We start from the raw sequence: 13,937 nt of genomic DNA on the forward strand, positions 1-13,937 counted from the left end.
GTGGGTGGGCCAGACACCTCTCAGGTGAGAAAGTGGGGGCCCCACTGAGGAAAGGGGGCAAGTCAGAACACAGCAAGAGTAAAGATGTCAACTTGGACTAGAAATTCACTCACTGATAAAGATAAAAATCCCACCCTTAAGAAATGTACGATGGCTCAGCCTAGGCCCATCCGCCCTTCAACTCACATGGTCCCATTTGCCATTGATCTCCTGAGGTGTGATGGTTGTATAGGGGTTGGTGCCTGCCATGTTGACATGATAGGTCTGGACAATCTTGGACACTTCATTGTGGATGCCCAGGATGGCCAGGCGCTCCTTGTCTGCATCCGGGAGGGTAGCCTTGAACTGCTCATGGGCTGTGGTCAGTCCCTGGATAGACAATGGCATGATGAGTACTGATACTCAGGGGGAGTCAGGGCTCTCCTCAGACGCAGTAAACAAAGCGAGTCCAAGAGGTAGGAAAGAAAGAGTTGAAGAGCCCTGAAAGCCAAGTTCCACACCTAGCAAAGACCTGGAGACATCAAACCAAGTTCTTAAGGCAGAGAACCAGCAAGACAGGATAGCTAGAGAAAAGCAAGGGCAGAGCCCGCAGGACAACAGCTGTATCCTGAGGGCTGGTGACTCAACAGTCACTGTTGGGGGATGTTCGATACCATAGCAGTCATATGGGGGTGGGGCAAGTCCTGTTCCCCAGGTAACCTCTTCCAATACTAGTTCCTTCCACTTCCTGCAAAATCCCCTTTTCTTCCTCTACCTTGAGAAGGCTAGGATTAAAGACATGCACTCACATACTCATTTTATGCAGTGGTTGGAATAGAACTCAGGGCTTCATGTGTGCTAGACAAGCATACTACCAACTGAGCTATATCCTTAGCCCCTGCAAACATTTGGATCTAATGTTCTATAATTACACAAGAGACTGAGGAAGATGGGAGCCAATGGGAGCTCTAAGATTAATGTTAAAAGTCAAGATTTGGGATATGATATATAATAAAGTCTACATTTTTGTGTATACAAAAGGTACAAAGAACACATAGAGAAATGCATTTGTCTGTATACACGCAGACTCTATTTATACATTACTTACCCCTGAAAAGGGGAGTGGGGGCCAGAGAGGACTATGGGAAGACAACCTTGCCTTAGTATCCCTTTATCTTTAGGATATTATACTATGTGCACATATTACTTTGTCAAAATAATCTAAGTGCTAGACTGGGTATGGCGACATACTCCTTTAGTCCCAGCACTTGGGCAGTGGAGACAGGAGGATCTCTGTGAGTTTGAGGCCAGCATGATCTAGTGAGTCCCAGACTAACCAGGAGTACACAGTGAGTACAAAGACCCTGTAGGGGTAGGAGGTTGGAGAGATGACTCAGCAGTTAAGAGCACTTGCTGCTTTTAGAGAGGACCAGGGTTCAGTTCCTGGTATACATATGACCATAGCCAACCACCTGTAACTCTAGTTCCAGGGGAATCTGGGCAATATATGCAAGTGGTGTACCTACATGCATTCAGGCAAAACACCAGTATATACAACATAAAAATAAATCTTAAAAAAGTCATGTGATCTCATATGCCAATACTATTAATCTATGGAACCCTTAGGCTTTTGTTCCTCAATTTATACTAAAAAGGACCAGCCTCTTGGGGTTGCCCACCTGGATCTCCTCAATGGTATGTACGATGAAGGTGTCTTGAAGGTCCTCCATGGCTCCCTCCATCCAGTTGTTGAAGGGTGCAGCCCTCTTGGCGTACTCCAAGTATAGCTGGTCGATGGTCTCCAGCAGCTTCTCTGTTCGCTGGGAGTATCAAGTGGGGCAGAATATTTAACAGAGTGACACCCAGAGTCAGCACCCCACCCTCCCACCCCGACCCAAGCATCTTGATCTAGGAGCACTGGACTGGATGAGGCAGAAGGAACCAGTTCTTGAGTGGGTCTGAGTTGTGGTTGTCAATTGACAGGACATCTCCCATTGGAATCAACTTGTCCTGGCCCTAAGAGGGTCTGGTTTACAGAATAGGACAGCTCTCAAAAGGCTAGAGCTAGGCTGACAAGTTCACTGAGCTGCAAGATGAGTTAACGTTGAGACAGGAGGAGGGTCTCTGTAGTGAGAATTCTGGTTTCTTTAAAAAGACAGAAATGTTATGGGAATATGTATCTGTTTTAATCCCTGGTATGGGACACGGGGCTGCTCTAGACTGTCCACAGCAGCTGACTATGATTTGCTTCATGCTCTAGCAGGGGCGTGATTTTGCAGCTGCAGAGAGTTTCTGCAAGTGTATGACATTTGAAATTCTGGGGACTCTTGACAGGGCATATAAATGCTAGGGCCCCAAGAGGCATTGTAGGTCAGTGATTGCTGTGGTTTGTTAAATAGTTGTGTACAAAGAAGAAACAGTAAGAAGTTAACAGTGAAGATCAAACTTGCTCCAAGGAACTCAATGCTCCTAATCAGCAGGAAATAGACTATCAATAACATTATCCCTTCCCCTTCTATCCCCTTTTCTCTCCTACTTAGTGTTAGGGGGTAGAAAGGGTAGAAGAAGAGGGGTGGAGGAGGGTGGAAGAAAGAAGAACCCACAAAGTAGCAACAGATCTCCACTTGCACACTCTAATCAAAGAGAGTCATTCCAACAGGTCAGAGCAAGAGATGGTTCAGGGCATCATGGGAATTCATAAAGCAAAGAACTGAGGAAGAGGGTCCTACCTCTAAAGCTTCCCTCCGCTTCTGAGTCAGGGCCCCTAGATTGTCCCACTGGTCACAGATCTTTTGGCATCGAGCGTTGACACTTGGTGAGTCATAATAGTCCAGCTCACTGTGGAATGAGAGGAGACAAGGAGTCAAGTGACAGTGACACAGACTGAGAGGTTTAAGGGGGTACTGCTGTTCCTGTTCTTGGGAATGTTGGGAACACTAATGGTGCTGATGGAAATGAAAGTGCCCTCCTCCACACACCATCCAGCACCCTCCCATTCCTGCCTCTTCGGAATTTAAGAAACGGAAAGCAGGGGTTGGGGATTTAGCTCAGTGGTAGAGCGCTTGCCTAGGAAGCGCAAGGCCCTGGGTTCGGTCCCCAGCTCCGGAAAAAAAAAAAAAAAAAAAAAAAAAGAAACGGAAAGCAGGGAAGGTGGCCACTCCCCTCCAACAGTCCCTGCCCCAACCAAAGTTGATTGTGACTCTAATGACCGATGACAGGAAGCTGCTGAGGCCCAAGGGAAAAGCTCAGAGCCACAGACCAAGGCTTGGGAGCTGGGCCATGGTGACTCATGCCTGCAATCTCCATACTCTCCTAAGAGACTGAGACAGGAGGATTGCCACATAGTTGAGGCTACCCTGGGCTACACATTGAGATCTAGGCCAGCCTAGGCTACAGAGTTTGAACCCGGTTTCAAGAGAAAAACAAAACAAAATCTGAGCTGGCAAGAAAGGGCACCCTGTGCAAGCCTGAAGACCTGAGTTCAAGCCCTGGAGCCCACAGTAAAAACAGGAGGAACCAACTCCTTCAAGTTGTCCTCTGACCACCATTGCACCATGGCGAGCATATGCCCACATGCACACACACTCTCTCTTACACAATTTAAAAACAAGACAAAAAATACATAAAAATGTGGTAGCAAACCCTATGCAAACCCTAAAAAACAAAAGGCAAAATCAAATAAAATAGGGTGTGAGCATCCTCTGGTCTTGCCCTGGTGATAGGTGATATAACCAAATGTCTGCACAAGAGTGGAATGGTTGGAGCTCTCTCCCACCAGGAAGGGGCCTTGCCTTCTGTATTGCCTCCTTTCCCACGTGGGCACAACTCTCCTCACCCCCACGCCAAGTACCATCTGTCTGTACAGTCCCTTATTTCCCACCCTCATCTACAACAGCTGAGAAAGCAGATCTCAGACACATGCTGGGGCACCAAAGGGAGAGAGGTCAGAGCAGGCGTACTTAAGCTCCTGGGCAATGGCCGCGATCTGCTCCACGCGGTCCTGGTGGGCAGCCAGGTCACTCTCAAAGGCCTCGTGCTTCTTGAGTAGGGCCTTGATCTCGGACAAGGTGGCCGTCTCATAATCCTTCTGCCGCAGCATGGCTTCTTTGCCTGGGGCCGGGGGGGAGGGGTAGACATGGATGAGCAGGAGCTCGGCAAGCATGTTTGGTCTAGTCCCAGCTCTGCTTGTCAGGGTATTTCTCATGGAGGTGCTCGCTGTGTAGCAATGTACAGAGAGTGGACATGTAGCACGAATATCCAACTGTGGGGAGGGACTGGAAAGACCACTACCTCAAGGGAGGGTTTCCAGGCCATTTAAACTAGTTGTAGAAACGCATGAAGCCAGACATTTGCTTCCTAACTTCAGGAAACACAGCAATATATGCTATATGGGATAACCAGGAAAAACCAAAGCGAAACAAGCCAAGCACTTCATCAGTACCCAGGTTTCGAATGTCCCTGTCCCTGTTACTATGGATGAGTCCTGAGAGCCCAGCAGGAACCCCCTTCCTAGACATTCTCAGTGCAGTCAGGGATCTGCACTCTCTGCTCCACACATCCATGGGGGTTAGAGCCTTCTCGGACCATCGGTCATGCCTAGGGCAAAGGCAGCTCTTGCAGTTTTGAACCTGTTCTCAGAAGAGGAAGGCAGGGATGAAAAATAACCTCTCTAAAAACCTTCCGAGCTGCCTCAGGAAGGACCTTCTCAGGACAGGGGCGAACTTGCTTACATGTAACATCCGCTATGCTGGCCACCACAGGATGTTTGTACCTTCTTGGTCTGTGAGGTTAAGCTATGCACAACAGTAAAGCATTTCTGTCTCTCTTCTGGTATTGAATTCCCCCTCCCATTCCCTTTAAAATTGTAACTCAGTGAGTTTAAGATTTAATTTACAAATAAACCCATTTATCTATTCCTATATAAATTATGTTTTCTGCCTTTAAACTATTTAGTAGCACACGTTATCAGAATTACTACTTTGGCTTCATGGTCTTCTTGGATACAGTGGTCCTTCAAGATCTGTAGGGGACTCATTTCAGGACCCCTAAGCATATCCCAAGATGCTCAAATCCCTTATATAAGACAGCACAGTATATGCATATAATCTCCATATATTCTTCCCTATACTTTAAACCACTCAAGTTGCTTAGTATAAATGCTATCCAGCTAGCTTCTCACCCATATTCTTCAGGGAATGATGACAAGAAAGCATAAGCTCAACACGGACATAATTCCTTTCTGTTCTTAGTACTTTGCTTCAAAGCTGGTTGAATCCTGAGACACAGAACTCATGGATGTGAATATTTTCTTGGCCAGACTCCTTCAACAGAGCTGCTCATTGCTCTGTGGGGCACCACACCCAACCCCACCCCAGCTTGACCTGTGGCAGATACCCCTGTGTGCTTCCATGGCTAGGGTTAATTCCTTAGTCTCAAGAAATGAATTCCTGTTGGGTGTGGTGGTGTGGACCTTTTTTTTTTTTTTTTTTTGGTTCTTTTTTTCGGAGCTGGGGACCGAACCCAGGGCCTTGCGCTTCCTAGGTAAGCGCTCTACCACTGAGCTAAATCCCCAGCCCCGGTGTGGACCTTTAATCCCAGCACTAGGGGGCAGAGGCAGTTGGATCTCGAAGTTCTAGGACAGCCTGGTCTCCACTGTGAGTTCTAGGTCAACCAAGGCTACATGATGAAACTGTTTCAAATGAAAACAAAAATAAAGTAAAACAAAATATACAAATGGGTGAGTCAGGCCCAGCGATCGCCACCATGCCTGTCCACTCTGTACTTAATTATATGGGATCCTAAATGTGCCACTTAGCTGGCTGTTTTCTTACCGACCTAGGACACTCACATTTGGCTATAGACTGTGATCCTCCCTGTTCACTCCCAGCCCAAGGCCAAAGGGACATGACCTGGGGCTGAATAAAGAAGTCTTACAGCACCAGTGACCACTGGCTCTGCCTCTGGGGCTCCAGCCAATGTGGCCAGCAGAGTGCAGGAAAATGGGTGGGAGCCATTCCACACTCTACACCATGGTTCTCCACCATAATGCTGCGACCCTTTAGTACAGCCCCTCATGCTGTGGTGAACCCCAACGGTAAAGTTATGAATCATAAATCATCTGCATTTTCTTATGGTCTTAGGTGACCCCAGTGAAAGGGACAGTTGACCCCCAAAGGGGTCCAGACCCATGGGTTGAGAACAACTGCTCTAACCAAAACCAGCTTCTGAAGAAAAGCCCCATCCTGCCTGACTGTCTCTATTCAGTTAACCCTCAGCATCACTAAGCAGACGCCAGATACCAGCCTGGGTGACTACATAGGAGGGACACTAACATCTACATGTCAGAGATTTGGAAACAGACAAACTGACCATGCTTCTCAGGGACAGTGTGTCAGCAGGACCGAGAGCCACACTGAAGGACTTGGAAAAACCAGTGGCAGTGATCCGAACAAGGCAAGAGTAGTGCTCTCACAAACTGCTCTCAGCAATCCTCAGCCTGCCTGCGATCTCACCATTTAGCCCTTACAGACCCAGGAGGTTGGAACTACTAATGTCCCTACTTTACAAACACAGAAACCAAAGCAACCAGAGGCTAATGAACTTGTCTAATGCCAGAGAACTCTGAAGATACAGATCAGATGCCACGAACAAAAGCAAAAGGAAAGGAGTTATAGCTGGTGGCTGGCTGGGTGGGCGTCAGAGGCGGGAGCTGGCTCTGCCTCACCGTCTGTCCAGGCTTCATGGATGGAGGCCTTCTGCCGGAACTTCTCTGCCAGGTGGTCCAACCTCTCTAGCCTCCGGATCTCATTCAGCAACCACTCCTCGTAGCCCTTCTCTGCCTGTTCCAGGCAGCCCCAGGCATTGTTGATATCCTGCAGAGATGGGGAGCACAGGCTCAGAGAACCCGGAGGGGCTGCAGCCTTCCAGGAAGAGATGCTTCCAGATCTTAGCACCCATGCACACCACAGTCAACTACTCCACACCTAATTAGTATTTCTTGGCCAGACTCCTTCAACAGAGCTCTATCACCTAATTAGTATTTCCCCGACTCTTGGATAGGAAAGGAATTTGAGTCCACATAGGCCATCCAGCCATGGAACCCCCTTGCACAGACCAGCTTCCAACAGGATCCTGGCTAGTCTCCGAGGCCCAAGAACAAGCCAGAGGACCAGACCAATTAAGAATGAAGCAATCTGGGGCTGGGGATTTAGCTCAGTGGTAGAGTGCTTGCCTAGCAAGTGCAAGGCCCTGGGTTCGGTCCTCAGCTCTGAAGGAAAAAAACAAAAAAGAATGAAGCAATCTGACAGACAAGATCCAAGATATGCATCGTCCTATTAAGCTAAGGACCCCAGATTCTGGACTTTAGGCTCTGGAGAGCAGCTTGGATGAGAGAGTCAGGCACGATCATGAGCAGAAAGAAATGCATATACCCTCTGTATAAGGTACCCAGCCGGAACAGCTAGGGCAGAGCCAGTGTGAGCACCATCTTCCTGGGCAGGCGGCAGGCATTTGCCCCACATCAGAGGCACTACCTTTAGCTCACAGTGACTTTAACAACCCTAAAGCATCTGATTAAGCCCTGAGCTTTAAGGGACTGGTATTCCAAACTGCCTGTATGACACACACACAGGCCTACTTCCTCTGTGCAAGACCATCTTGCTCCCACCTCCTCCCACTTGGCCTGGCCTCTCCGGCCTTGCTCAGTGTGTCTGGGTTTGGTTTGCTCGGTTTTTGTTGTTATTGTTACTCATTGTCCGAAGGGATAAAAGGTTCTACCTTGATGAGTTTGTCCTGTATTCTCCAGGCTCAAAAAGCCCTGGGGAAGGATAAAGGGGAAGGAAGGGATGGTAAAACACAAAAGAGGACATAATGGAGGGGCACTCGTGATACAGAAGATTGATTTGGATATTAGGGTTTTGTTTTTGTTTTCCAGATAGGGTCTAGCTTATACAACCTGGGCTGGTCTCGAGCTTGCTATAATCCTCCTGCCTCAGACTCCCAAGAGCTGGGATTATAAACATGTGTCACACTCAACTCCTTATAGGTGTTTTTGTTTGAAAGAATCTTATATAAAGCATGCATGAAGAATTACTTAAAACTATATTTATACATAACGATTAAAACTGGACTTAATAGCACAGGCCTGAAATCCTAGCTACTTGGAATACTAAGGCAGGAGAATCCTAAGTCAAGGTCTTCATGGGCTACACTGGAAAGTCTTTGGCCAGTCTAAGGAGTTGACAAGACCCTACCTATCTCCCAGAAAAAAATAGAGAAGGGGCTAGCACTTGAATCAGAGCACTTGCCTAACATTCATGAGGACATGGGTTCAGTGCCTAGGATCACTACTATAATAATAATGATAATTAATAATAATAATGTAAGCAAATAAATAAATATCTTTTCAAATTAAAACAAAAAAAAATTTTTTTTTTTTTGGTTCTATTTTTCGGAGCTGGGGACCGAACCCAGGGCCTTGCGCTTCCTAGGCAAGCGCTCTACCACTGAGCTAAATCCCCAACCCCTTAAAACAAAATTTATAGTAGGTAATAAGATCATAAACAACTTCTACTTCTTAATATTTTACTTATTAGCATATTAGAACCATACTACGAAAATTAATTTTTATTTAAGATAACAAAAGTGGGTTTGTTTTTGCTGTTGTTATTTATTTTGAAAGTACTCAAGGTTATATGAAATTAAAAATTAACATTACTGTTTGGTTCAGTACGACCAGATATTCTGTTTAAAAGTTTATTTTTTAAGGTGTAGGGGTGTTTGGAATGCTCGGGGCTTGAGATGGACAAACCGGACAGTCAGGGGGAGAAAGTGGCTGTCCCTTTGTGCCTGGGCGCACGCCTGAGTGATAAAGTGTAAGAAACATGGTTTGTAGGTAGAAGAAAGCCCACCTCCAAGCAGCTGGGGGATAGAGGCGGCCGGGCAGGCCCCAGACTTGCCGCTGGCACTCACCGAGACCATCCTGCCCTCGGAGGGCATGAAGGCAGGCCGGTTGCTTAGCCGCAGCTTGGTCTGCAGTGTGTTGAAGTTGATCTCCAGCTGGCACTTCTCCTGCACCTTGGGCGGCTTGTGCAGGCGTCGGTAGTCTCGGAAGTCCTCCAGCTTCTGCTGCATGGCCTGCATGGTGTTCTCGGGCACCCGATTCTCCAGCCATGGGATGGTGCGGCGGATCCACTCTAACAGCTGAGGTGTCGAGACAGAGGAAAGAAGGGCACCAGGGTAAGGATGTGCAAGGGCCAGTTTGCCTTTTTTCCATAGGCCTTCCCCTCCCAGGAAGAGGGCTGGCAAAAAGTCTCTCCTGATGGCACACTCCCTTCAACCAACTACCTACGAAGACCTCACCATGCCATGTAGGAAGGCTTCTGGGTACTTCCTCCAAGTTGACCAGGATATGGTCAGCTCAGAGCCCACATCCCTCATCTTCTCTGCCCCGATACAGGAAGAATCAAAGAACCACGGGCTGCTTTAAAAGCAGGGAGACCTGAGCTTAAGTCTGGCCAGGCCTCGGTTTCCTCATCTTCACCAAGCAGGAGTGGAACAGAACGGGAACCTCTGGCCCCAGAGGAAGAGGTTAGGTTCTGGGACAGCCTAGATTTCTATCCTGGAGCCATGGTGAGGGTGAGGAAGAAGACGCAGGATTACTAGGGTGGATGACAGGAAGCAGGTGGGACACCTGCACGTTGCCAGGCATGACCCACAAAGTGACTCACAGGAATAATCATAGAAATACTACATGGTCAAGTGCTACGATCACCCCCTCACTGTAGAGGAGGTCTCCAAGGCTCTGCCAGGTCACGCAGCTTGCTGCAGTGACTGGCCGGAGCAGTGAAGCAGGGATTAAAGCCGGGGCAACTGGCTCTCCTCACTCGGCTGGAGGGCAAAGCCACTGAACGGCCAGGGGAAAAGTTCAAAGGGCTGAGGTCTGTAAGGAGGAAGCAAGCAGCACCTTAACCAAAGGACAGCAGGTCAGCTGATTAACCTCTTCCCATCCTGTCCCCTGCTGGCCTGACTACTAAGTACTAAGTACTGCTAAGTACCAAGCCTGAGACAGTACTCAGCCCTCCCTGGCACATGTCTTCTAAGTACCTGGCACAGCCCTGTACTATCTAGTTCAGGCAAGCCTTCCCAAGGGGCAGTTTATCAGGCTGCAAATGCCTCTGAGGTCTAAAGGGCTCAACTCCCATTCAGTAAGTGAAGGAAAGCAAGAGGCAGAGAGGTGAAGGCATTTCCCAGGCCCACTATAGCCTGGAGACCATCTCCCCGACTTCACTTCTGCGCTCCCAGAGGCCCAGAACCAAGCGGCCCTATGCTAATGGTGGTTGATTGGATCATGCACTACACCAGCCTGGGACTGTGTGGGCAGAATGACAATACAGGTACAGATCCTGGGGGCTTCACTCTCTCAGGGTATAATACAGGGCCTTGCTGGGGCCAGGCTAGAAGAACAAACATGGGGGTACCCACATCACTGGCCAGCTTCTCATAGTCTTCCATAAGCTGTTCATTCTCTTGATTGACGGCCAACACTTTACAGATGCGATTGGCTGCTGTTTCCGCCTGGTGATGAGACAGAGAAAGGTCATGACCAGCCTGTCCCCAGCAGCAGGGGTACATGGACACACCTGTGCCAACAAACCCCTTCCACTCTGCCACTCCATGCGGTTGGAAAGAAGCCCCAGAGGCTCTGAGTCACATTCCCACCCTCCCCCAACCCCCACTGTCTTCTGCATCAGCACCTCTTTGCCAGCCCTGGACAAGGGCTGATTTCCATCATGCATGCTGGGAAGAAATTAATCAAGTAACCAAGGCATTCAAATATCTCAGGCCAGGTGGAGAGAGGAAGAAATTCATGCCCAGCCTGGAATTCTAGGCATCACAGGCCTTGGGAATCTTGAGCTAGATTTGATGGGATTTTGAAGATGTGAGGAGAAAGTGCTGGCTGACAATGAGGTCTCTTAGGGTCCCTGAAGATTCTCTGAAGGCTCCTGGTTCAAAGACCTTTAGAGAAAACCTAAGGTCGTGGCAGTGCACGGAGGATAAGATGTAAGGATCAACCCAGCACTAGGGGCAAGCCTAGGAAACCCAGCACAAATACTGATGGCTCAGCTAAGATCACACGGTGGACCAAGCACTGGGCCATGGCGGACCAGAGATCATCCTCAGCATCCAGAAGAATGAGGGATGGAAAGGTAGCCAGCCACAAGGCCTAGCCCCATGGAGACTCTGGTGGCTGGAAAAGATGCTCTTATCCAACACCAGCAGGGACCCTGGGCTCCAAATCCACTCCAATTAAGTGGTTGGGGGTTTTGTTTGTTGAGACAACATCTTGCATGTAGCCTTGGCTATCCTGGAACTCAACTCTTGTAGACTAGGCTGGCCCTGAATTCATGGAGATCTGCCTGCCTCTACCTCCCGAGTGCTGGGTGTAAACGTACTCACTGCCACCCCTGGCCCACTTGAGTGGTTCTGAAGTTGAGCTGTGTTTCTATACATGTGCCAACCCTACACTTTGATTCTGAAGCTCTTTTGGGACCACGGGGTAGAAAGGAGATGGTTTAGAGAGGACAATGCCTATGAAAAAGTAGATATGAACCCAGAGACCCTGGGACAGGTGACCTACAGAGGACATCTGGTGTAAGAGAAAAGGCGGCAAAACCTAAATCTGGTTAATGAACAGAAAGACCTTCTGTTACCACAAAATGAGACCGAGCGTGAAGAACTTCCCGAGAACCAGAAGGAAAGTCTATGACATGTGGCTTTTTCCAAGAAAAATTTCAAAGAGGAAAAGGCAACCAAACCCATGCCTGTGAGTAAGTGTGCTGGGACACACAGGGGATGGGGACAGAGCAAAAATGTCCTAAAGCTCGCTCAAGGGAAATGTCAAGAGACTATCCTATGGTGTGTGGGTATTGGAACAGCTGGGGCTCCAAGAGGAGAACATGGGAGTGGGCAGAGGGATCTAAGAGTCATCTGTATAGAGACTCTGGGACTCCTGACTGCCATGAAAGCCATCAGTCATCACCCCTTCTCTCAATTCAACCCTTGTCCTGGAGATGACATGGTCCTCTGTCAGACAGACGTCCTACTTGTCATCCTTCTTGAGAACCACTGAGTAACTACAGAGAATTACCTGAGGCACCGAGGAAACCGTTGCTTCTCAGGAGCCTAGTAGCAGGCTAAGACGCAGGATCCACAAAGACTGCAGACTTACAGCCCTAAGTCAGTATGCTCCATGAAGCTGGCTGAGGTGACAATCTTCCTGGTGTCACCAAAGCTACTTCTACTGAAGTTAGGGCAGAGGACCACAGGCAACCAGGAGGTGGTACAGCCGCAGACACTGCCACTAACAAACCGTGGATAGATCCTCATTGTAGATAAACAGGCTGGTCCAGAACTTAAGATTCTCCTGCCTCACACCCCAGAGTACAGAGATTGCCGGTGTGCAGCACCGTGCTAGCTTACTGCTATAGTTTCTAATGTAAATAAATCTCACCTTAAGTGTGTTGTCCTCCAGACGCACCCTGAAATCCTGGGCTCAACAGCTATAAGTTTGCATCCTTTTTGGCTACCCTGGAACTCGATCTGTAGACCAGGCTGGCCTGGAATTCACAGAGATCCACCTGTCTCTGCCTCCCGAGTGCTGGAATTAAAGGTGTGTACCACCACTGCCCGGCTAGAGTTTGCACAACTTTGAGAGCGGTGCCAGGTAGACTCGAAAGCTTTGTCACGGTCTGTGGACCATTCCACAGCCAAAGACGACTCCTTCGAATGAAAAGTGGGGAAGACTTCCACACGGGGGGCTCCTGGGGGCTTTTTGCAGGGATCTAACTAACCCTTTTACAAACGAAGCCTGCACCCTGGCCTATCCTTTTCAGGCTAGCTTCATGGAGAGAGAAAGCCAGAGGACTCCACCATACACCAAAAGGACCTGCCTTTGGTGAAGACAAGCCAACCGAACACAAGAGTGCTTTCTTTACAAAAGACCCATCTGTGGGTCACCTTTAGGGATAGTAGTCCTCTGAGACAGAGGCTGTCCTCAGAACACTGGTTCTCCACTTCCTCTTTAACCCTGAATAAGCCTTCCAGGGGCATAGGTGATATGTGTGCTCTCAGGTGGCCTCCTTATGAAGAGAGGCTAGTCACTACCAACCAACCTCAGTCAAAGAAGTGAGACAAGTCAGCCCAGTTGGCCCTGCATCCCTCTCTCATAGAATGAGGGGAATCAGGCTACAGATGGCAACAGCAGTCATCCCAAACATCTGGCTTCCCCTCCTCAGAGCTACAAGAAGCCCATGGCATGCATGGTGGGAGCGGAGATAGGGTCAGGGGAGGGGACAGCAGCACAGTGCATAAGCAACCCTAGCAAGGCTGCTAGAGATCAGAAGTACCAGAGAGGAACTTGGCCCAGGAGAGGAAAAGAAATGGACTTGGGAGAAAGGTGGAGTTGGCAGCCACCTCAGAAGAAAACCCAGGCTGGCTTCTGACTTTGGGTTTTCTATGATGGAGTGGGCTGTTCTAAAACCCATGCAAGAACCAGGCTGCCCAAGTCTTTCCAAATGACAGACTGTGTGCAAGCACAGATGTCAAGGGGCCGAGAAAATACTCCCAAGGAAGGGGCCAGATGTGTGTTTTCACAGTCTTTGTGACCACTTTCAACCATACTATGCATACAACTTAACGTACGCATTATTTCTTTATACAGGGTTTCTCTATGTAGTTCTGGCTATTCTAGAACTTGCTTTGTAGACCAGGCTGCTCTCGAGCTCACAGAGATCCACCTACCTCTCTGCCTCTCAGGCGCTGGGATTAAAGACATGTATCACCAGACCTGGCCACATGACATTTAATTTTATATTATAATCGCTTTCAAAGCCATGAGCCATTGTTTTTTAGAGACTTAGGTATCCCATGCCAAATTTCCACCCTGATAATCAGAGTCC

At 48.6% G+C, this 13,937-nt stretch overlaps 1 protein-coding gene across 3 annotated transcripts in view; it reads right to left on the reverse strand.

Annotated features, from left to right (window-relative positions):
- Actn1 (actinin, alpha 1) overlaps positions 1–13,937 on the reverse strand; it is a 94,936-nt gene that overhangs the window by 7,333 nt on the left and 73,666 nt on the right. For all 3 annotated transcript variants that reach the window (NM_031005.4, XM_087554880.1, XM_087554882.1), the window contains 7 exon segments: positions 187–369; positions 1,659–1,799; positions 2,709–2,817; positions 3,939–4,089; positions 6,704–6,851; positions 8,950–9,180; positions 10,462–10,554. In NM_031005.4, the coding sequence (NP_112267.1) occupies positions 187–369; positions 1,659–1,799; positions 2,709–2,817; positions 3,939–4,089; positions 6,704–6,851; positions 8,950–9,180; positions 10,462–10,554 (1,056 nt within the window).

The sequence above is a fragment of the Rattus norvegicus genome, chromosome 6, assembly GCF_021556685.1.
Source record: "Rattus norvegicus strain SHRSP/BbbUtx chromosome 6, alternate assembly SHRSP_T2T, whole genome shotgun sequence".
In the NCBI taxonomy this organism is placed as follows: Eukaryota; Metazoa; Chordata; class Mammalia; order Rodentia; family Muridae; genus Rattus; species Rattus norvegicus.